The sequence below is a fragment of the Pseudophryne corroboree genome, chromosome 1 (genome assembly GCF_028390025.1).
Source record: "Pseudophryne corroboree isolate aPseCor3 chromosome 1, aPseCor3.hap2, whole genome shotgun sequence".
NCBI classification, from domain to species: domain Eukaryota; kingdom Metazoa; phylum Chordata; class Amphibia; order Anura; family Myobatrachidae; genus Pseudophryne; species Pseudophryne corroboree.
In genome coordinates, this window is record NC_086444.1 from 22,217,145 (window position 1) to 22,240,277 (window position 23,133).

A 23,133-nucleotide genomic window follows, 5' to 3' on the forward strand; every position below is an offset into this window, starting at 1 on the left:
CTACCTTGGCGTGGTGGGTAAGCTCATAGCCCTGGCCAGGATTATGCTAAATGCCTTTGGTTATTACAGGTTGAGCTAGTGTGAGATACTGTAGTGCACCTGCAACTTTTTGCCCCTTGTATACTGTATCAAGTCTCAAGCAGAGTAGCACCTCAGTACTTATGGTGTGCAAATTATAATTAGGTTGGACAGAAGGCAGAGAGCTCTGAGAAATGCAATACCCGGCAACCAGGCACCGCTGAACACAGCGCAGTGAGAACACAAACAGCAAACACCCATGCACCAGTCTCAGGGAATTTATACACAAATCACCACCCTGATAATTACTGGTGCGGGGGTCCCAGCACTGACCTCAGCACCCTGATAATTACTGATGCGGGGCTCCCGGTACTGACCTTAGCACCCTGATAATTACTGATGCGGGGGTCCCAGCACTGACCTCAGCACCCTGATAATTACTGATGCGGGGGTCCCAGCACTGACCTCAGCACCCTGATAATTACTGATGCGGGGGTCCCAGCACTGACCTCAGCACCCTGATAATTACTGATGCGGGGGTCCCAGCACTGACCTCAGCACCCTGATAATTACTGATGCGGGGCTCCCGGTACTGACCTTAGCACCCTGATAATTACTGATGTGGGGGTCCCAGCACTGACCTCAGCACCCTGATAATTACTGATGCGGGGGTCCCGGCACTGACCTCAGCACCCTGATAATTACTGATGCGGGGTCCCAGCACTGACCTTAGCACCCTGATAATTACTGATGCGGGGTCCCAGCACTGACCTTAGCACCCTGATAATTACTGATGCGGGGGTCCCAGCACTGACCTCAGCACCCTGATAATTACTGATGCGGGGCTCCCAGCACTTATTGCCCTGATAATTACTGATGCGGGGGTCCCAGCACTGACCTCAGCACCCTGATAATTACTGATGCGGGGGTCCCAGCACTGACCTCAGCACCCTGATAATTACTAATGCGGGGCTCCCAGCACTGACCTCAGCACCCTGATAATTACTGATGCGGGGGTCCCAGCACTGACCTCACCACCCTGATAATTACTGATGCGGGGCTCCCGGTACTGACCTTAGCACCCTGATAATTACTGATGTGGGGGTCCCAGCACTGACCTCAGCACCCTGATAATTACTGATGCGGGGGTCCCAGCACTGACCTCACCACCCTGATAATTACTGATGCGGGGGTCCCAGCACTGACCTCAGCACTCTGATAATTACTGATGCGGGGGTCCCAGCACTGACCTCAGCACCCTGATAATTACTGATGCGGGGGTCCCAGCACTGACCTCAGCACCCTGATAATTACTGATGCGGGGGTCCCAGCACTGACCTCACCACCCTGATAATTACTGATGCGGGGCTCCCGGTACTGACCTTAGCACCCTGATAATTACTGATGTGGGGGTCCCAGCACTGACCTCAGCACCCTGATAATTACTGATGCGGGGGTCCCAGCACTGACCTCACCACCCTGATAATTACTGATGCGGGGCTCCCGGTACTGACCTTAGCACCCTGATAATTACTGATGTGGGGGTCCCAGCACTGACCTCAGCACCCTGATAATTACTGATGCGGGGGTCCCGGCACTGACCTCAGCACCCTGATAATTACTGATGCGGGGTCCCAGCACTGACCTTAGCACCCTGATAATTACTGATGCGGGGGTCCCAGCACTGACCTCAGCACCCTGATAATTACTAATGCGGGGCTCCCAGCACTTATTGCCCTGATAATTACTGATGCGGTGGTCCCAGCACTGACCTTAGTGCCCTGATAATTACTGATGCGGGGGTCCCAGGACTGACCTCAGCACCCTGATAATTACTGATGCGGGGGTCCCAGCACTGACCTCAGCACCCTGATAATTACTGATGCGGGGGTCCCAGCACTGACCTCACCACCCTAATAATTACTGATGCGTGGGTCCCAGCACTGACCTCAGCACGCTGATAATTACTAATGCGTGGGTCCCAGCACTGACCTCAGCACGCTGATAATTACTAATGCGTGGGTCCCAGCACTGACCTCAGTTACTAATGCGTGGGTCCCAGCACTGACCTCAGCACGCTGATAATTACTGATGCGGGGCTCCCAGCACTAAACCTTAGTGCCCTGATAATTACTGATGCGGGGGTCCCAGCACCGACCTCACCACCCTGATAATTACTGATGCGGGGGTCCCAGCACTGACCTTCGTGCCCAGATAATTACTGATGCGGGGGTCCCAGCAATGACCTTAGTGCCCTGATAATTGATGCGGGGGTCCCAGCACAGACCTTACCACCCTGATAATTACCGATGCGGGGTTCCCAGCACTGATCTCAGCACCCTGATAATTACTGATGCGGGGGTCCCAGCACTAAACCTTAGTGCCCTGATAATTACCGATGCAGGGGTCCCAGCACTGACCTTCGTGCCCTGATAATTACCGATGCGGGGGTCCCAGCACTGACCTTCGGGTCCTGATAATTATCGATGCGGGGGTCCCAGCACTTAGCGCCCTGATAATTACTAATGCGGGGCTCCCAGCACTAAACCTTAGTGCCCTGATAATTACAGATGCGGGGGTCCCAGCACTGACCTCACCACCCTGATAATTACTGATGCGGGGCTCCCAGCACTGACCTTAGTGCCCTGATAATAACTGATGCGGGGGTCCCAGCACCGACCTCACCACCCTGATAATTACTGATGCGGGGGTCCCAGCACTGACCTTCGTGCCCAGATAATTACTGATGCGGGGGTCCCAGCACTGACCTTCGTGCCCAGATAATTACTGATGCGGGGGTCCCAGCACTGACCTTCGTGCCCAGATAATTACTGATGCGGGGGTCCCAGCACTGACCTTCGTGCCCAGATAATTACTGATGCGGGGTCCCAGCACTGATCTCAGCACCCTGATAATTACGGATGCGGGGGTCCCAGCACTAAACCTTAGTGCCCTGATAATTACGGATGCGGGGGTCCCAGCACTGACCTTCGTGCCCTGATAATTACCGATGCGGGGGTCCCAGCACTGACCTTCGTGCCCTGATAATTACCGATGCGGGGGTCCCAGCACTGACCTTAGTGCCCTGATAATTACTGATGCGGGGGTCCCAGCACTCAGCGCCCTGATAATTACTGATGCGGGGGTCCCAGCACGGACCTCAGCACCCTGATAATTACTGATGCGGGGGTCCCAGCACTTAGCGCCCTGATAATTACTGATGCGGGGGTCCCAGCACTGACCTCAGCACCTTGATAATTACTGATGCGGGGGTCCCAGCACTGACCTCAGCACCCTGATAATTACTGATGCGGGGGTCCCAGCACTCAGCGCCCTGATAATTACTGATGCGGGGGTCCCAGCACGGACCTCAGCACCCTGATAATTACTGATGCGGGGGTCCCAGCACTTAGCGCCCTGATAATTACTGATGCGGGGGTCCCAGCACTGACCTCAGCACCTTGATAATTACTGATGCGGGGGTCCCAGCACTGACCTCAGCACCCTGATAATTACTGATGCGGGGGTCCCAGCACTTAGCGCCCTGATAATTACTGATGCGGGGGTCCCAGCACGGACCTCAGCACCCTGATAATTACTGATGCGGGGGTCCCAGCACTTAGCGCCCTGATAATTACTGATGCGGGGGTCCCAGCACTGACCTCAGCACCTTGATAATTACTGATGCGGGGGTCCCAGCACTGACCTTAGTGCCCCGATAATTGCTGACCCGGGGGTCCCAGCACTAACCTTAGTGCCCCGATAATTGCTGACCCGGGGGTCCCAGCACTAACCTTAGTGCCCTGATAATTACTGATGCGGGGGTCCCAGCACTGACCTTAGCACCCTGATAATTACTGATGCGGGGGTCCCAGCACTGACCTTAGCACCCTGATAATTACTGATGCGGGGGTCCCAGCACTGACCTCAGCACCCTGATAATTACTGATGCGGGGGTCCCAGCACTGACCTTAGCACCCTGATAATTACTGATGCGGGGGTCCCAGCACTGACCTCAGCACCCTGATAATTACTGATGCGGGGGTCCCAGCACTGACCTTAGTGCCCTGATAATTGCTGACCCAGGGGTCCCAGCACTAACCTTAGTGCCCTGATAATTACAGATGCGGGGGTCCCAGCACTGACCTTAGTGCCCTGATAATTGCTGACCCAGGGGTCCCAGCACTAACCTTAGTGCCCTGATAATTACTGATGCGGGGGTCCCAGCACCGACCTCACCACCCTGATAATCACTGATGCGGGGTTCCCAGCACAGACCTCCCCACCCTGATAATTACTGATGCGGGGGTCCCAGCACTGACCTTAGTGCCCTGAATTCCTGACCCGGGGGTCCCAGCACTAAACTTAGTGCCCTGATAATTAGCGATGCGGGGCTCCCAGCACTGACCTTAGTGCCCTGATAATTACCGATGCGGGTGTCCCAGCACTGACCTCACCGCCCTGATAATTACTGATACGGGGGTCCCAGCACGGACCTCAGCGCCCTGATAATTACTGATGCGGGGGTCCCAGCACTTAGCGCCCTGATAATTACTGATGCGGGGGTCCCAGCACTTAGCGCCCTGATAATTACTGATGCGGGGGTCCCAGCACTGACCTTAGCACCGTGATAATTACTGATGCGGGGGTCCCAGCACTGACCTCAGCACCCTGATAGTTACTGATGCGGAGGTCCCAGCACTTAGCGCCCTGATAATTACTGATGCGGGGCTCCCAGCACTGACCTTAGTGCCCTGATAATTACCGATGCGGGTGTCCCAGCACTGACCTCACCGCCCTGATAATTACTGATACGGGGGTCCCAGCACGGACCTCAGCGCCCTGATAATTACTGATGCGGGGGTCCCAGCACTTAGCGCCCTGATAATTACTGATGCGGGGGTCCCAGCACTTAGCGCCCTGATAATTACTGATGCGGGGGTCCCAGCACTGACCTTAGCACCGTGATAATTACTGATGCGGGGGTCCCAGCACTGACCTCAGCACCCTGATAGTTACTGATGCGGAGGTCCCAGCACTTAGCGCCCTGATAATTACTGATGCGGGGGTCCCAGCACTGACCTTAGTGCCCCGATAATTGCTGACCCGGGGGTCCCAGCACTAACCTTAGTGCCCTGATAATTACTGATGCGGGGGTCCCAGCACTGACCTTAGCACCCTGATAATTACTGATGCGGGGGTCCCAGCACTGACCTTAGCACCCTGATAATTACTGATGCGGGGGTCCCAGCACTGACCTCAGCACCCTGATAATTACTGATGCGGGGGTCCCAGCACTGACCTTAGCACCCTGATAATTACTGATGCGGGGGTCCCAGCACTGACCTCAGCACCCTGATAATTACTGATGCGGGGGTCCCAGCACTGACCTTAGTGCCCTGATAATTGCTGACCCAGGGGTCCCAGCACTAACCTTAGTGCCCTGATAATTACAGATGCGGGGGTCCCAGCACTGACCTTAGTGCCCTGATAATTGCTGACCCAGGGGTCCCAGCACTAACCTTAGTGCCCTGATAATTACTGATGCGGGGGTCCCAGCACCGACCTCACCACCCTGATAATCACTGATGCGGGGTTCCCAGCACAGACCTCCCCACCCTGATAATTACTGATGCGGGGGTCCCAGCACTGACCTTAGTGCCCTGAATTCCTGACCCGGGGGTCCCAGCACTAAACTTAGTGCCCTGATAATTAGCGATGCGGGGCTCCCAGCACTGACCTTAGTGCCCTGATAATTACCGATGCGGGTGTCCCAGCACTGACCTCACCGCCCTGATAATTACTGATACGGGGGTCCCAGCACGGACCTCAGCGCCCTGATAATTACTGATGCGGGGGTCCCAGCACTTAGCGCCCTGATAATTACTGATGCGGGGGTCCCAGCACTTAGCGCCCTGATAATTACTGATGCGGGGGTCCCAGCACTTAGCGCCCTGATAATTACTGATGCGGGGGTCCCAGCACTGACCTTAGCACCCTGATAATTACTGATGCGGGGGTCCCAGCACTTAGCGCCCTGATAATTACTGATGCGGGGGTCCCAGCACTGACCTCAGCACCCTGATAGTTACTGATGCGGAGGTCCCAGCACTTAGCGCCCTGATAATTACTGATGCGGCGGTCCCAGCACTGACCTTAGCACCCTGATAATTACTGATGCGGGGGTCCCAGCACTGACCTCAGCACCCTAATAATTACTGATGCGGAGGTCCCAGCACTTAGCGCCCTGATAATTACTGATGCGGGGGTCCCAGCACGGACCTCAGCACCCTGATAATTACTGATGCGGGGGTCCCAGCACTTAGCGCCCTGATAATTACTGATGCGGGGGTCCCAGCACAGACCTCAGCACCCTGATAATTACTGATGTTACGGATGCGGGGGTCCCAGCACTTAGCGCCCTGATAATTACTGATGCGGGGGTCCCAGCACTTGGCGCCCTGATAATTACTGATGCGGGGATCCCAGCACTTGGCGCCCTGATAATTACTGATGCGGGGATCCCAGCACCGACCATAGCACTCTGATAATTACCGACCCAGTGGTCCCGGCGATGACCTTAGCGCTCTGATAATTACTGAGCTGGAGGTCCCGGCACTAACCTTAGCGCTCTGGTAATTACTGATTCGGGGGTCCCGGCACTGACCTTAGCGCTCTGAATCCGCTGTGGAGCGTTAGGCTCGGAGTTCATGCCACACTCCATACTCCCAGACCGGTCCACAACAAATATAAACTCTCCGCAGCTGGACTGTTCCTGGGACTCCGGAAAACTGGGGTAGAAATTCAACATCACAACAGAGTCCGTCATAATGGATCCTATAGAATATAGAGAGAAGTGGATGTATTATAATAGAGAATGGAAAGGCTTCTATATAGTATTTATGTACAGTCTACAAGAGATATCCATTATTCCGGGCAGCAAATCATGAACAGGATAAAAGAGGATTTTGGTACTTACCGATAAATCCATTTCTCTGAATCCTCTAGGGGACACTGGAGTTCCACTTAGACATTAGGGGTGTGAAGCTTGCAACCGGAGGTGTGGCACAATCTAAAAAAATTTGCATTGTCTGCACAGCCGGCTCCTCCCCCTTCACCCCCCTCATGCCTCAGTTTCCAAAATTTTGACTGAGAGACGAGGACAGGATACGAGAGCACCCGGCGAGGAACCGAACCGTACAACATGCCAAACAGTATCTAAGAACTTCTTTAAATGAAAAACCAACTCTGTTTGTATGAACTGTATGATCAAGAACCATGAACACAGCAGGACTGACAGCACCGTGGCAGGCGTCCAGTGTCCCCTAGAGGATTCAGAGAAATGGATTTATCGGTAAGTACCAAAATCCTCTTTTCTCTTTCATCCACTAGGGGACACTGGAGTTCCACTTAGACATTAGGGGACGTCCCAAAGTTATCTCCCAGGGAGGGAGTGCTGTCCGTTGCCTGCAACACCAAACGTCCGAACTTAGAATCTTCGGACGCAAAGGTATCGAACTTTTAAAGTTTCGCGAACGTGTGGGCTGAGGACCACTTCGCGCATTCTGCAAAGTTGAGTAGTGGAAACTTCTCTGGCAGCTGCCCAGGAGGCACCCTTGATCTAGTGGTATGCGCACTTGTTCTTAATGGAACCCGTTTCCCACTGGAAATATAAGCTTGCCTAATGGCAAGTCTAAACCATTGAGACAGGGACAGCTTAGAAGCCGGCCAAACCTTCTTCAGTCCATCATAAATGCCTTAAAGCTCGGACAACCTGCCCGAACCCATCTCCATCCTCTAGACACTGGAAAGATGGGACCACAATTGGTTGGTTCACATAAAACCCCGAAATAAGCTTAGGAAGGAAACCCATTCTTGTACGGAGGTCTGCCGATCCTCATGAAAACTCAAAAAGGAGTTCTTACACGACAAGGCTCCTAAATCAGAGACCCGCCTAGCCGCAGCTAAAGCTAGCAACAACGTTACCTTTCAAGAAAGATTCTAGATTTGTCATTGGTAATGACTCAAACAAAGGTGTTTCAAAAAATCTAACACCAAATCCAGATCCCATGGTGCCGTGGGTTACCAAAAAGGGGTCTGTATCTGCAGCACACCTTGTAAAAAGGTCTGAAGCTTTGGCAAGGATGCTTTCATTCATTGTTGAAAAAGAATGGAACGAGCCGACACATGAACCTTCAGAGAACCCAATCGCAGCCCTAAGGCTAGGGCTGCTTGAATTGGAATAATAAAAGTCTGGAGAAATGGACGGTCGTCTAATCCCATCCACGTTCCGGACACCAGTCTATATATATTGCTTTCAAATGCTGTAGTAATGCTCCCCTGTAACCGGCTATCTAGCCGCACTCATTGTAGGAATGGTCAATCTAGGTATTCCTATGTTCCTTAAGATCCGCGTTTCAACAGTCACGCCGTCAAACGCAGTCTGTTCAGGTCTGTGAAGACACGGTCCTTAAGATAGTAGGTCCTCTCTTTGAGGTAACCGCCACGGTTCTTCTGACAGCAACCCTTGTAGGTCCGAGTACGAACTCCTGCGTGGCCTACCCGGTGTGATGAGAATCGTCCACACACGGTCTCGTTTAAACCTTTTCAATATTTTTGGTATGAGTGGGAAGGGTGGAAAAATGTAAACCCCTTCATAATCCCAAGGAAGCGTTAACGCATTTACTCCTCTTGCTGCCGTATCCCTTGTCCCGGATACATATCTGGACAGCTGATGGTTCTGCCTCGGCGCCATGAGGTCGACCTGCGGAAGGCCCCTGAGATTATTTTTCGCCTTTCCACCCACAACAGGATCTTTGCTTATTCCTTTAACGCCATCCTGCTGTTTGTTCCCTCTTGACGGTTTATGTAAGCAGTCGTCGTCACATTGTCCGACTGTATCCATACATACTGACCTATGACCAGATTTTCAGCCAAGAGGAGTGCCTTGAAAACAGCTCTTAGCTCGAGAATGTTTATGGGTAATCTATTCTTGTGACTTCCACCTTCCCTGAAATTGATGGTCTTCCAGGACGGCACCCCAACCTCTGAGACTGGCATCCGTTGTCAGAATCCTCCAATTGCGAGACACTTGTGCCCGACCACCATGTCAGGGAGACACGTACCTGTGGTTGAAGGCGGATTCTCCGATGTAGACACGTACTTGTGGTTGAAGGCGGATTCTCCAATGAAGCAGCCCATACAAACCTGCTCCTTGAGCAATGAAAATCATCTGGAAAGGTCGGAAATGAAGTCTGCCATACTGGAGAGCTTCGAACGACTACCATCTTCCCGAGATGTTGTACATAGAGATGTAGAGAAACCGTCGGTGCCCTTAGTACGTGAGTCACCAACTTCCGTATGTCTGGAATCTTGGATGCTGACCCAAAAAAAAAAAAAATCAAACATTTTTTTCCATTTCACTGTGTCCAATATAAGACTTAGGAACTCAATCCTTTAAGTTGGAAAGTGGTTGGATTACTGGAAGTGTACTATCCATCCGTGTTAAATCAGAAATTGTGTGAGCATCCTTTATCAGTTTCTCCTGAGAAGAGGCCTTGATTAGGCGAGGTATTCTCGTAACCCCCAGTAACCTTAATTTTGCCACCCTGACCGCGATGATCTTCGTGAAGATCCTTGGGCTGCAGATAGGCTTTTTGTGGGAGGAAACCGGAGTACCCGGAGGAAACCCACGCTAATACGGGAAGAATATATATACTCCACACAGTTAGGGCCATGGTGGGAATCAAACCCACGACCTCAGTGCTGTGAGGCAGTAATGCTAACCATTACACCATTTGTACCCACTGGTAATGATCCTTCCCCCTGCAAACCGTAAGTAGGCTCGCGGGAGGACCAAATCGGGATATGCAGGTACGCATCCTTTATCCTGAACACCTTGTGTTCCAAACCTGCAATGACCGACAGGATTGATTCCATCGTGAATCTGTAAACTTTGAAACGTTTAAATTGAGTATCTGACTGTTCCGTCTGACTTTTGTACGGCAAAAAGACTGGAATAGAATCCCGTTCCTCTCTGCGAGGTAGGAACTGGTACCCTGACCTCTGACCCTAGCAATATCTGAATTGCCGTAAGTAACGCTTTTGCCTTTTGGAGGGTACCGAGGCATCTGACTGAGGTTTTTTTTCTTTTTTTTTTTTTCAAAATCCATCTTGTACTCCTGAGAGATTATGTTGTTTATCCAGATCTCTGGAGAGATGATGTCGTGCACCCACCAGGGGGGACCCTAGGTGAGCTGGGAGACCATCATGGCACGGTTTTGTTAGACAGCTCACAGGCAAAGATAAACCTACTATCTCGGACTCGAAAGGACTGAGATCTGAAAGACTTAAACATTGTTCCCACCTAACCTCTCTTGACCTGTGGAGTAGTTTTTGTATAAGGAGTAAGCAGGAATGTGGACTTCCCTGCCGTAGCCTGAGTAATTAACTTGTCCAATTCTGGACCGAAAAGCATTTATTCTCAAAGAGAATGGTTTCTACTGCCTTCTTAGTGTCAGAATCTCCTTGCCATTGTCTGAGTCATAAAATTCGCCTTGGCAGTATGGCCGATGTGGAGGTGCACGATGCAATCCTTAGAGGCCTGACATAAGTATGAGGTTGACCCTCGAATGTGTTCCGCCAGATGAGTAATCTCTTTCAGCTATTTTTCTGTATAATACGGCTGGCCCATGCTCCCATAGCCTTGTTAACCCAAGTACAGATGAGGGTAGGCCTCTGTACCGCACCTGTTGCTACGAAAATTGACTCTAAAGCCGTGTCAACCTTACAATCTGAAACATCTATTAAAGTCGTTACGATAGGTATCGGTCCTTTTTGTGCGGTATGCTACCTAGGGAAGCATCCACGACCGGTGGATGCTTGCCTTACACCCTTAGGTAAAGGGTACGTTACCTGAACCCGTCTTGGGAATTGCCAACGTTTATCAGATTGTTTCCAGTTCTCCTCCATTTGAATTTGGAGAAATTTAGGAATGGGAAATTGGTTTTTTTTTTTTTTCTTTGATTCGAATAAGTCGAATTCCTCAGGTTAAGGCCCTTCCGGGGAAAGTGTGAACGCAGTCCCCCACTACCACAAATTATGTAGTCGAGTTTCCTGCATTTTGGGAAATCGCAGGGGTCAGTACACTCTGAACAACTGGGAGGGGTCTTTTAACTGCCTTGCGCACCTTCGAGGTTGTGCGGGCGGCGTTAATTTGATAAGAAACTCTTCCATCGTCTTTGAGAATCCTGCAGCTAACTGTGATCGTTGTATGCGTGATTCTGTCCTTTCTTTGATAACACTGCTCCCAGGTTGTGCGTCCCTGTCTAAGCAGGAGTCGTACATGCTAATATAACCCCTTACTAGGGTATTACGCAGTGATTTTACCCCTTAAAATGGGAAGAGAAAGCCTGAGAATGCCGGAAGCAAAGGTATTGGAAACGGCTGGACAATTTATTTATCCATTCATATGGAAAAAGGGGAAAATGACAATCCATACATTTTAAATAAACAAACAACTAAATACAAAATAAAAAATAAAAATCCCCAGCCGGTTTGTAATCCTCACAGTCTAAACTGTAAATCAGCTACGATGGTGAGGTTGTCCACATGCTTCCCAGTATTTTCTTCAGGATCTTTTGTATAGAAGTCCTTAGAAAATATAAATAGTAATTAAAACTTTTACTTCAGGAGATCCTCCTATAAATCCCAGTAGAGGGAGCTCATCCTATATAATTTTTCATAGTAATACAGATCCTCCTATAACTTCCTTTACCAGCAGAGGGAGCTAAACCTATATAATGTCTCATAGGATAACATAAGAGGGGGAGGGTTAATTCCTGCCCTTCAGATTGGCGCCCTTATAAGAAATTTAAGATGGCCGCCATTGATAATTTTTCATCCCATCCATTACTTTAAAACATAAGCCGTACACGCTGCTGGAGTGGCTTTGAATGCCACTCACTTTACCTCTCAGTGCGCGCGCTGTGGAACCGCTCTCACCCGGTCCCCCAGCGGTGCGCAATACTGTGCTTGCCCGCTCCCCACAAGCCGCGCTTACACTGACGGGTCGCGCCACCGGACCTTCTACCCGTCCTTAGCAGCGCTTCCCGTCCTGTCACTCCGTCTCCCCGCCGGTGCGCGCGCTCCTTGAAAGGAGACAAAGCGGAGATAACTGACTGCGCCGGCGGGAACCTTCACCGGGTAGGCGCCCAGCGCTCCACAGCTGAGTGAAAGTGACCCGCAGTCATAATAAACCGCGGGATGAGCGGGGGGCGAGCGGGTGGAAGAGAGGAGGGAGCAGTTAGCCATTCTGTCAGCCTTGTGCTACCACGAACAAGTTACTCACTGTACTGCAAGAGGATCTCCTGTGAGAGATGCAGATCCCTTCAAAAGGGATCTTTGTCTCCCAGTATTGTCAAGCGTTGTCTTCCTTTTCCTAGGGAGACGCAGCACCCTTCTATTAATATTTCTGTGGAGAGATGCAGGTCCATTCGATATGGATCGTTGTCTACCACCATTCTGAGGCTCTTGTCTCCCTTTTCATTAGGGTGACACAGCCCATATCCAGAAATCATTAAAACTAAAACAAAACAAAATCTTGTCAGGAGCTCTGTGCTCCCACGTGCTGTACCTCCAGCACAATTTTCGAAACTGAGGCATGAGGGGCGTGAAGGGGGAGGAGCCGGCTGTGCAGACAATGCAAATTTTTTTAGATTGTGCCACACCTCCGGTTGCAAGCTTCACACCCCTAATGTCTAAGTGGAACTCCAGTGTCCCCTAGTGGATGAAAGAGAAATAATATATTAATCTACAGACATAACAGACTCCTAACAGGCTTCATGCTGAGAACGTGACTTCAACTGGGCACTAAGACAATCCTACCCCGGATAGGGATCAGTGTGAGATGGATGGAGACAGCATTAGCCTGGATAGGGATCAGTGTGAGATGGATGGAGACAGCATTAGCCTGGATAGGGATCAGTGTGAGATGGATGGAGACAGCATTAGCCTGGATAGGGATCAGTGTGAGATGGATGGAGACAGCATTAGCCTGGATAGGGATCAGTGTGAGATGGATGGAGACAGCATTAGCCTGGATAGGGATCAGTGTGAGATGGATGGAGACAGCATTAGCCTGGATAGGGATCAGTGTGAGATGGATGGAGACAGCATTAGCCTGGATAGGGATCAGTATGAGATGGATGGAGACAGCATTAGCCTGGATAGGGATCAGTATGAGATGCATGGAGACAGCATTAGCCTGGATAGGGATCAGTGTGAGATGGATGGAGACAGCATTAGCCTGGATAGGGATCAGTGTGAGATGGATGGAGACAGCATTAGCCTGGATAGGGATCAGTGTGAGATGGATGGAGACAGCATTAGCCTGGATAGGGATCAGTGTGAGATGGATGGAGACAGCATTAGCCTGGATAGGGATCAGTGTGAGATGGATGGAGACAGCATTAGCCCGGATAGGGATCAGTGTGAGATGGATGGAGACAGCATTAGCCTGGATAGGGATCAGTGTGAGATGGATGGAGACAGCATTAGCCTGGATAGGGATCAGTGTGAGATGGATGGAGACAGCATTAGCCTGGATAGGGATCAGTGTGAGATGGATGGAGACAGCATTAGCCTGGATAGGGATCAGTATGAGATGGATGGAGACAGCATTAGCCTGGATAGGGATCAGTATAAATTGGTGTTTCCCCAATCCTGGCATACCTGCTTCAGCACAGGGGGATTGGGACTGTGCTGTGAGGACTGGGTTTGGGAAGCACTGGTAGAAACAGTAGTACTGCACATGGATTGGGGGACAGAGTATAAACTGGGGTTTGCTTGTGGCACCTGATGAAGCCGGTCCTGATTCCTGCGTAGACTCAAGCCCCGCCTCCACAGTGACACTAGGTTTGTTCACCTCCGTGTAATAAGCGAGTAACTCCACGTCTCGCTCAAACTTGTGTCCCTCTGCCAGCGACACCTGTAACCATCAGAAGCGTCACATTATAAAGAACAATGGATCCTCCTGATATAAGAGGCCAGACTGTACACACTCATCTAGTACACTGCTACAATGTGGTCCGTGGTGACGACGTTTGAAAACATCTAGTGCCAAACACATTTACAGACGTTTCCTCTTAGATCTTTGCTCTGTGCGCAACAAGTCGCATGCGACTCGTAGAGTCGAGCGTCTTTCGTACCTTCTTTTCTGTGAAAATGCGTCAGATGCAAAATAACGTAATATGATGCACAAGCAGCTTCTGCTGATTACATGGGCTTGCAACATGCCTATGTGTGACTGTATCTGCATACAAAATGCTCTGCTACAGTGTTTTCCTGGAAAACTCTGTAACGTTTCATTTCGGATGCAGATAGAGCCGCAATTACACACAGAATATAGGCAAGCTGCATATAATTTTAATCAGCAGAAGCAGCCAATCAGCTCCTAGCTGTCATTTTTCAAACTATGCCTGTGACATGACCGTTAGAAGCTGATTGTCTGGCACTTTATCATCGTTCACTTTATCTCCATCCAAGGCTTAGTGAATAGACTCCTTTATCTCTGTAACCTTTATGTTGATTGAAGGCTTAGTAAATTGACCCCAAAATCTACTGCACGCTGCTCTGGGGCAGGTAATACTCCTGGTGGGGGAAGGGGGGGGGGGGGGGGGGAAGGTGTTCTACTGTCCTTGAGAGGGGAGGGATTATAATCCTATAAAGGTTGTTTGGCCCTGAAGGAAAATAAGAATTTACTTACCGATAATTCTATTTCTCGTAGTCCGTAGTGGATGCTGGGGACTCCGTCAGGACCATGGGGAATAGCGGGCTCCGCAGGAGACAGGGCACATCTAAAAAGCTTTTTAGGTCACATGGTGTGTACTGGCTCCTCCCCCCATGACCCTCCTCCAAGCCTCAGTTAGGTACTGTGCCCGGACGAGCGTACACAATAAGGAAGGATCTTGAATCCCGGGTAAGACTCATACCAGCCACACCAATCACACCGTACAACTTGTGATCTGAACCCAGTTAACAGTATGATAACAAAACGAAGTAGCCTCTGAAAAGATGGCTCACCACAATAGTAATAACCCGATTTTTGTAACAATAACTATGTACAAGCATTGCAGACAATCCGCACTTGGGATGGGCGCCCAGCATCCACTACGGACTACGAGAAATAGAATTATCGGTAAGTAAATTCTTATTTTCTCTAACGTCCTAGTGGATGCTGGGGACTCCGTCAGGACCATGGGGATTATACCAAAGCTCCCAAACGGGCGGGAGAGTGCGGATGACTCTGCAGCACCGAATGAGAGAACTCCAGGTCCTCTTTAGCCAGAGTATCAAATTTGTAAAATTTTACAAACGTGTTCTCCCCTGACCACGTAGCTGCTCGGCAAAGTTATAATGCCGAGACTCCTCGGGCAGCCGCCCAGGATGAAGCCACCTTCCTTGTGGAATGGGCATCTACATATTTCGGCTGTGACAGGCCTGCCACAGAATGTGCAAGCTGAATTGTACTACAAATCTAGCGTGCAATAGACTGCTTAGAAGCAGGAGCACCCAGCTTGTTGGGTGCATACAATATAAACAGCAAGTCAGACTTTCTGACTCCAGCCGTCCTAACTATAATATATATATATATATATATATATATATATATATATATATATATATATATATATATATATATATATATATATATATATATATATATATATATATCTTTAGGGCCCTGACAACGTCTAGTAACTTGGAGTCCTCCAAGTTACCAGTAGCCGCAGGCACCACCATAGGTTGTTTCAGGTGAAAACGCTGACACCCCTTTAGGAAGACACTGGAGACGAGTCCCAGTTCTGCCCTGTTCAAATGGAAAATTTTAATATGGGCTTTTGTAAAACAAAGCCGCCCATTCTGACAATCGCCTGGCCGAGGCCAGGGCTAACAACATTGTCACTTTCCATGTGAGATATTGGTCAACAGCATGGTCACTTTCCATGTGAGATATTTCAAATCCACAGATTTGAGCGGTTCAAACCAATATGATTTTAAGGAATCCCAACACTATGTTGAGATCTCACGGTGCCCCTAGAGGCACAAAAGAACTGTATATGCAATACACCCTTTACAATCTGTACTTCAGGAACTGAAGTCAATTTTTTTTTTTTTATTTTTTTTCCCCCCCCCCCCCTGGAAGAAAATCTACAGGGCCGAAATTTAAATCTTAATGAAACCCAATTTGAGGCTCAAAACACTCCTGTTTTCAGGAAGTGCAGAATCGACCTAGTTGAATTTCCTTCGTGGAGCCTTTCTGGCCTTACCCACGCAACATATTTTCACCACATGTGGTGATGACGTTGTGCGGTCACCTCCTTCCTGGCTTTGACCAAGGTAGGTATGACCTCTTATGGAATGCCTTTTTCCCTTCAGGATCCGGTATTCAACCGCCATGCCGTCAAACGCAGCCGCGGTAATTCTTGGAAAAGACATGGTACTTGCTGAAGCAAGTCCCTTCTTAGCTCCCCAGGCCCTTAGTCCTCTGTGAGCATCTCTTGAAGCTCCGGGTACCGAGTCCCTCTTGGCCCATCCGGAGCCACTAGTATAGTTCATACTCCTCTATGTCTTATAATTCTCAATACCTTGGTTATGAGAAACAGAGGAGGGAACACATACACTGACTGGTACACCCACGGTGTTACCAGAACATCCACAGCTATCGCCTGAAGGTCTCATGACCTGGCGGAATACCTGTCCCGTTTTTCGGGCGGGACGCCATCATGTCCACCTTTGGTCTTTGCCAACGGTCCACAATCATGCTGAAAAACTTCCCTATGAAGTTTCCACTCTCCCGGGTGGAGGTCATGCCTGCTGAGGAAGTCTGCTTCCCAGTCGTCCACTCCCGGAAAGAACACTGCTGACAGTGCTATCACATGATTTTCCGCCTAGCGAAAAATCCTTGCAGTTTTGTCACTGCCCTCTTGCTTCTTGTGCCGCCCTTTCTGTTTACGTGGGCGACTGCCGTGATGTTATCCCACTGGATCAATACCGGCTGACCTTGAAGCAGAGGTCTTGCTAAGTTTAGAGCCTTATAAATTTGCTCTAAGTTTATTTATGCAGAGAGAATTCTCCAGACTTAATCACACTTCCCTGGAAATTTTTTCCCTGTGTGACTGTTCTCCAGCCTCTCAGGCTGGCCTCCGTGGTCACCGGCATCCAATCCTGAATGCCAAATCTGCGGCCCTCTAGAAGATGAGCACTCTGTAATCACCACAGGAGAGACACCCTTGTCCTTGGATATAGGGTTATCCGCTGATGCATCTGAGGATGCGATCCGGACCATTTGTCCAGCAGATCCCACCGACGAGTTCTTGCGGGAAATCTGCCGAATGGAATTGCTTCGTAATAAGCCACCATTTTTACCAGGACTCTTGTGCAATGATGCACTGACACTTTTCCTGGTTTTAGGAGGATCCCGATTAGCTCGGATAACTCCCTGGCTTTCTCCACTGGGAGAAACACGTTTTTCTGGACTGTGTCCAGAATCATCCCTATGAACAGTAGACGTGTCATCGGAAAAAGCTGCGATTTTGGAATATTTAGAATCCACTCGTGCTGTCGTAGAACTACTTAAGATAGTGCTACTCCGACCTCCAACTGTTCTCTGGACCTTGCCCTTATCAGGAAAGCGTCCATGTTTCCTTTTAAGAAAAATCATCATTCCGGCCATTACCTTGGTAAAGACCCGGGGCGCCGTGGACAACCCAAACGGCAGCGTCTGAACTGATAGTGACAGTTCTGTACCAGGAACCTGAAGTACCCTTGGTGAGAAGGGCAAATTTGGACCTGTAGGTAAGCGTCCCTGATATCCAGTGACACCATATCGTCCCCTTCTTCCTGGTTTGCTATCACTGCTCTGAGTGACTCCATCTTGATTTGAACGCTTGTATGTAAGTGTTCAAATATTTCAGATCTCACCGAGCCGTCTGGCTTCGGTACCACAATATAGTGTGGAATACTACCCCCTTCCATGTTGTAAGAGGGGTACTTTGATTATCACCTGCTGGGAATACAGCCTGTGAATTGTGTGAGGGGAAGATGTCTCGAATTTCCAATGTACACCTGGGATACTACATGTAGGATCCCGGAGCTCCCTTGCGAGTGAGCCCCCTGCGTACTGAAACTCTTGAGATGACCCCCTACCGCACCTGAGTCCGCTTGTACGGCCCCAGCGTTATGCTGCGGACTTGGCAGAAGCTGTGAGGGGCTTCTGTTCCTGGGAATGGGCTGCTTGCTGCAGTCTTCTTCCCTTTCCTCTACCCCTGGGCAGATATGACTGGCCTTTGCCCGCCTGCCCGTATGGGGACGAAAGGACTGAGACTGAAAAGACTGTCCTTTTTTGCCGATATGTGATTCGGGGTAACAAAAGGTGGATTTTTCAGCTGTTGCCATGGCCACCAGGTCCGATGGACCGCCCCTTTATACGGCAATACTTCCACATGCCGTCTGGAATCTGCCTCACCTGACCACTGTCGTGTCTTCGTCTGGCAGATATGTACATCACATTTACTCTTGATGCCAGAATGTAAATATCCCTCTGCGCATCACGCATATATAGAAATGCATCCTTAAAATGCTCTATAGTCAATAAAATCTTGTCCCTGTCAAGGGTATCAAAATTTTCAGTCAGGAAATCCGACCAAGCCCCCTCAGCGCTGCACCTCCAGGCTGAGGCGATTGCTGGTCGTAGTATAACACCAGTATGTGTGTGTATACTGTCATGATATTTTTCAGCTTCCTATCAGCTGGCTTCTTGAGGGCGGCCGTATCTAGAGACGGTAACGCCCTGTTTTTATAAGCGTGTGAGCGCCTTATCCACCCTAAGGTGTGTTTCCCAACTCGCCCTTACTTCTGGCGGGAAAGGGTATACCGCCCATAACTTTCTATCGGAGGAACCCCACGTATCATCACACACTTCATTTAATTTATCTGATTCAGGCAAAACTACAAGTAGTTTATTCACACCCTACAAAATACCCTTATTTGTGGTACTTGCAGTATCAGAAATATGTAACAGCTCCTTCATTGCCCTTAACATGTAACTCGTGGCCCTAAAGGAAAATTACGTATGTTTCTTCACCGTCGACACTGGGGTCAGTGTCCATGTCTGTGTCTGTCGACCGACTGAGGTAAATGGGCGTTTTTACAAGCCCCTGACGGTGTCTGAGACGCCTGGACCGGTACTAATTTGTCCGCCGGCCATCTCATGTCGTCAACCGTCTTGCAGCGTGTTGACATTATCACGTAATTCCATAAGTAGACCATCCATTCCGGTGTCGACTCCCTAGAGAGTGACATCAACATTACAGGCAATTTGCTCCGCCTCCTCACCAACATTTTCCTCATACATGTCGACACACACGTACCGACATACAGCACACACACAGGGAATGCTCTGATAGAGGACAGGACCCACTAGCCCTTTGGGGAGACAGAGGGAGAGTTTGCCAGCACACACCAAAAGCGCTATAATGTATATAACAACCCTAGAAGGTGTTGTTTCTATATATGCGCTCTTAATATATAATTATATCGCCAATTTATGCCCCCCTTCTCTTTTAACCCTGTTTCTGTAGTGCAGTGCAGGGGAGAGTGGGAGCCTTCCTCACCAGCGGAGCTGATCAGGAAAATGGCGCCGTGTGCTGAGGAGAATAAGCTCCGCACCCTTTTCAGGGGGCTTTTCCTCCCGGTTTTTTAATAACTGGCCTGGGTTAAAATACATACATATAGCCTTAATGGCTATATGTGATGTATTTATTTGCCAAATAGGTATTTATATTGCTGCCCAGGGCGCCCCCAGCAGCGCCCTGCACCCTCCGTGACCGTGTCAGTGAGCCGTGTGACAACAATGGCGCACAGCTGCAGTGCTGTGCGCTACCTCTCTGAAGACTGTGAAGTCTTCTGCCGCCTGTTTCCGGACCTCCGTTCCGCCGTCTTTCTTCAGCGTCTGTAAGGGGGATCGGCGGCGCGGCTCCGGGACGAACCCCAGGCTGACCTGTGTTCCGACTCCCTCTGGAGCTCAGTGTCCAGTAGCCTAAAACTTCAATCCTCCTGCACGCAGGTGAGTTGCAAGTCTCTCCCCTAAGTCCCTCGTTGCAGTGATCCTGTCGCCAGCAGGAATCACTGATTAGAAACCTAAAAAAAAACTTTACTAAACAGCTCCTTAAGAGAGCCATCCAGTTTGCACCCTTCTCGGACGGGCACAAAAACCTAACTGAGGCTTGGAGGAGGGTCATGGGGGGAGGAGCCAGTACACACCATGTGACCTAAAAAGCTTTTTAGATGTGCCCTGTCTCCTGCGGAGCCCGCTATTCCCCATGGTCCTGACGGAGTCCCCAGCATCCACTAGGACGTTAGAGAAAAGGTGTTTGTGTATAATACTTCTATAGCCACTAGGGGGATCTATTGCCACGTTATAATGAGGGCCTACAATCAATGTCCACAAAAATAATGCAGACATTACATTTCAATAAAATATTTAACAGACAATTTGCAGTGTTACACAAACCTGTGCGTGGCAGTGATAACACTAATGTGTTAGTGTTGGTTACACACTCCTGCCCTTGAAAGGTCACATCTATGTGCGGTCGCCTCACCTTGGCTGCAGTCTTGTCGCCATCCGTATACTGCACGGGGGTGATGTCACAGTTAGATTCTATCTTGGCGATGCCGTACGCAGACTGGAAGTGAGCGCTCAGGCTCAGGGTGTACGGGATCTGTCCAATAGGCACCTGCGGGCGTGTGGCGGTCACACTCACATCATGGTCTGTGCGGAGACAAAATGTCAGAGAGAAGAGGAAAGTTACACAGAGGATAACGTAAGGTATGAACGATGCAGCAGTAAGTGTCTGGCACTAATGAGCCGGAGAGAGGAGAGGAACAGGGCGGCACAGCTCTGGCTGGTTATCTATATATCACACAGAGGATAACGTAAGGTATGTACGATGCAGCAGTAAGTGTCTGCCACTAATGAGCGGGAGAGGAGAGGAACAGGGCGGCACAGCTCTGGCTGGTTATCTATATATCACACACAGAGGATAACGTAAGGTATGTACGATGCAGCAGTAAGTGTCTGCCACTAATGAGCCGGAGAGGAACAGGGCGGCACAGCTCTGGCTGGTTATCTATATATCACACACACACAGGATAATGTAAGGTATGTACGATGCAGCAGTAAGTGTCTGCCACTAATGAGCAGGAGAGGAACAGGGCGGCACAGCTCTGGCTGGTTATCTATGTATCACACACAGGATAACGTAAGGTATGTACGATGCAGCAGTAAGTGTCTGCCACTAATGAGCAAGAGAGGAGAGGAACAGGGCGGCACAGCTCTGGCTGGTTATCTATATATCACACACACACAGGATAACGTAAGGTATGTACAATGCAGCAGTAAGTGTCTGCCACTAATGAGCGGGAGAGGAGAGGAACAGGGCGGCACAGCTCTGGCTGGTTATCTATATATCACACAGAGAATAACGTAAGGTATGTACGATGCAGCAGTAAGTGTCTGTCACTAATGAGCAGGAGAGGAGAGGAACAGGGCGGCACAGCTCTGGCTGGTTATCTATATATCACACACACAGAGGATAACGTAAGGTATGTACGATGCAGCAGTAAGTGTCTGCCCACTAATGAGCGGGAGAGGAGAGGAACAGGGCGGCACAGCTCTGGCTGGTTATCTATATATCGCACACACAGGATAATGTAAGGTATGTACGATGCGGCAGTAAGTGTCTGCCACTAATGAGCGGGAGAGGAACAGGGCGGCACAGCTCTGGCTGGTTATCTATATATCACACACAGGATAACGTAAGGTATGTACGATGCAGCAGTAAGTGTCTACCACTAATGAGCGGGAGAGGAGAGGAACAGGGCGGCACAGCTCTGGCTGGTTATCTATATATCACACACAGGATAACGTAAGGTATGTACGATGCAGCAGTAAGTGTCTGCCACTAATGAGCGGGAGAGGAGAGGAACAGGGCGGCACAGCTCTGGCTGGTTATCTATATATCACACAGAGGATAACGTAAGGTATGTACGATGCAGCAGTAAGTGTCTGCCAATAATGAGCAAGAGAGGAGAGGAACAGGGCGGCACAGCTCTGGCTGGTTATCTATATATCACACACACACAGAGGATAACGTAAGGTATGTACGATGCAGCAGTAAGTGTCTGCCACTAATGAGCGGGAGAGGAACAGGGCGGCACAGCTCTGGCTGGTTATCTATATATCACACACAGGATAACATAAGGTATGTACGATGCAGCAGTAAGTGTCTGCCACTAATGAGCAGGAGAGGGGAGGAACAGGGCGGCACAGCTCTGGCTGGTTATCTATATATCACACACACAGGATAACGTAAGGAATGTACGATGCAGCAGTAAGTGTCTGCCACTAATGAGCACGAGAGGAGAGGAACAGGGCGGCACAGCTCTGGCTGGTTATCTATATATCACACACACAGGATAACGTAAGGTATGTACGATGCAGCAGTAAGTGTCTGCCACTAATGAGCAGGAGAGGAACAGGGCGGCACAGCTCTGGCTGGTTATCTATATTTCTTTTTCATCCACTAGGGGTCACTGGAGTACTCTTGGGATATGGACGGCGTAGCAGAAACAAAGGCACTGAATATTTAAATTTAGAACTCTCCACCCCTCCATATCCCAGAGTACCTCAGTGTACGACCTCAGTGTTTTTTCCGTGCTCAAAGCACTAACAACGGCTTGTGGGATTCCCACACTTGGTGGAAGATTTTTATTAATTTTTCATTTTTATTTTTTAATTTTTATTTTACTATACATCCCTTCCCAGTTTATTGAAAAACATGGGTCCGGGATAGTGCCGCTGCAACAGCGCATGGCGTGTCGGTCCTCACAAAGAGCACCCTCACAGCCACAGGCCCACTGGCCTGCAACAGCTGGACGGAACTTACATAAAGAAGCCCCGTCACAGCCATAAAAAAGTGATCAAAGAGCTGGACGGAGCTTACAGAAAGAAGCCCCGTCACAGCCATGAAAGGATCAAGCTGGACGGAGCTTACA

At 49.8% G+C, this 23,133-nt stretch overlaps 1 protein-coding gene across 3 annotated transcripts in view; it reads right to left on the minus strand.

Annotated features, from left to right (window-relative positions):
- The window catches only part of LOC135054368 (von Willebrand factor A domain-containing protein 5A-like), a 188,169-nt gene that overhangs the window by 119,159 nt on the left and 45,877 nt on the right, over positions 1–23,133 (minus strand). For all 3 annotated transcript variants that reach the window (XM_063957558.1, XM_063957559.1, XM_063957560.1), the window contains 3 exons: positions 20,679–20,848; positions 13,873–14,005; positions 6,686–6,855 (listed from right to left, as the gene is read on the minus strand). In XM_063957558.1, coding sequence (XP_063813628.1) covers positions 6,686–6,855; positions 13,873–14,005; positions 20,679–20,848 — 473 coding nt within the window. The remainder of the gene's footprint in view (positions 1–6,685; positions 6,856–13,872; positions 14,006–20,678; positions 20,849–23,133) is intronic.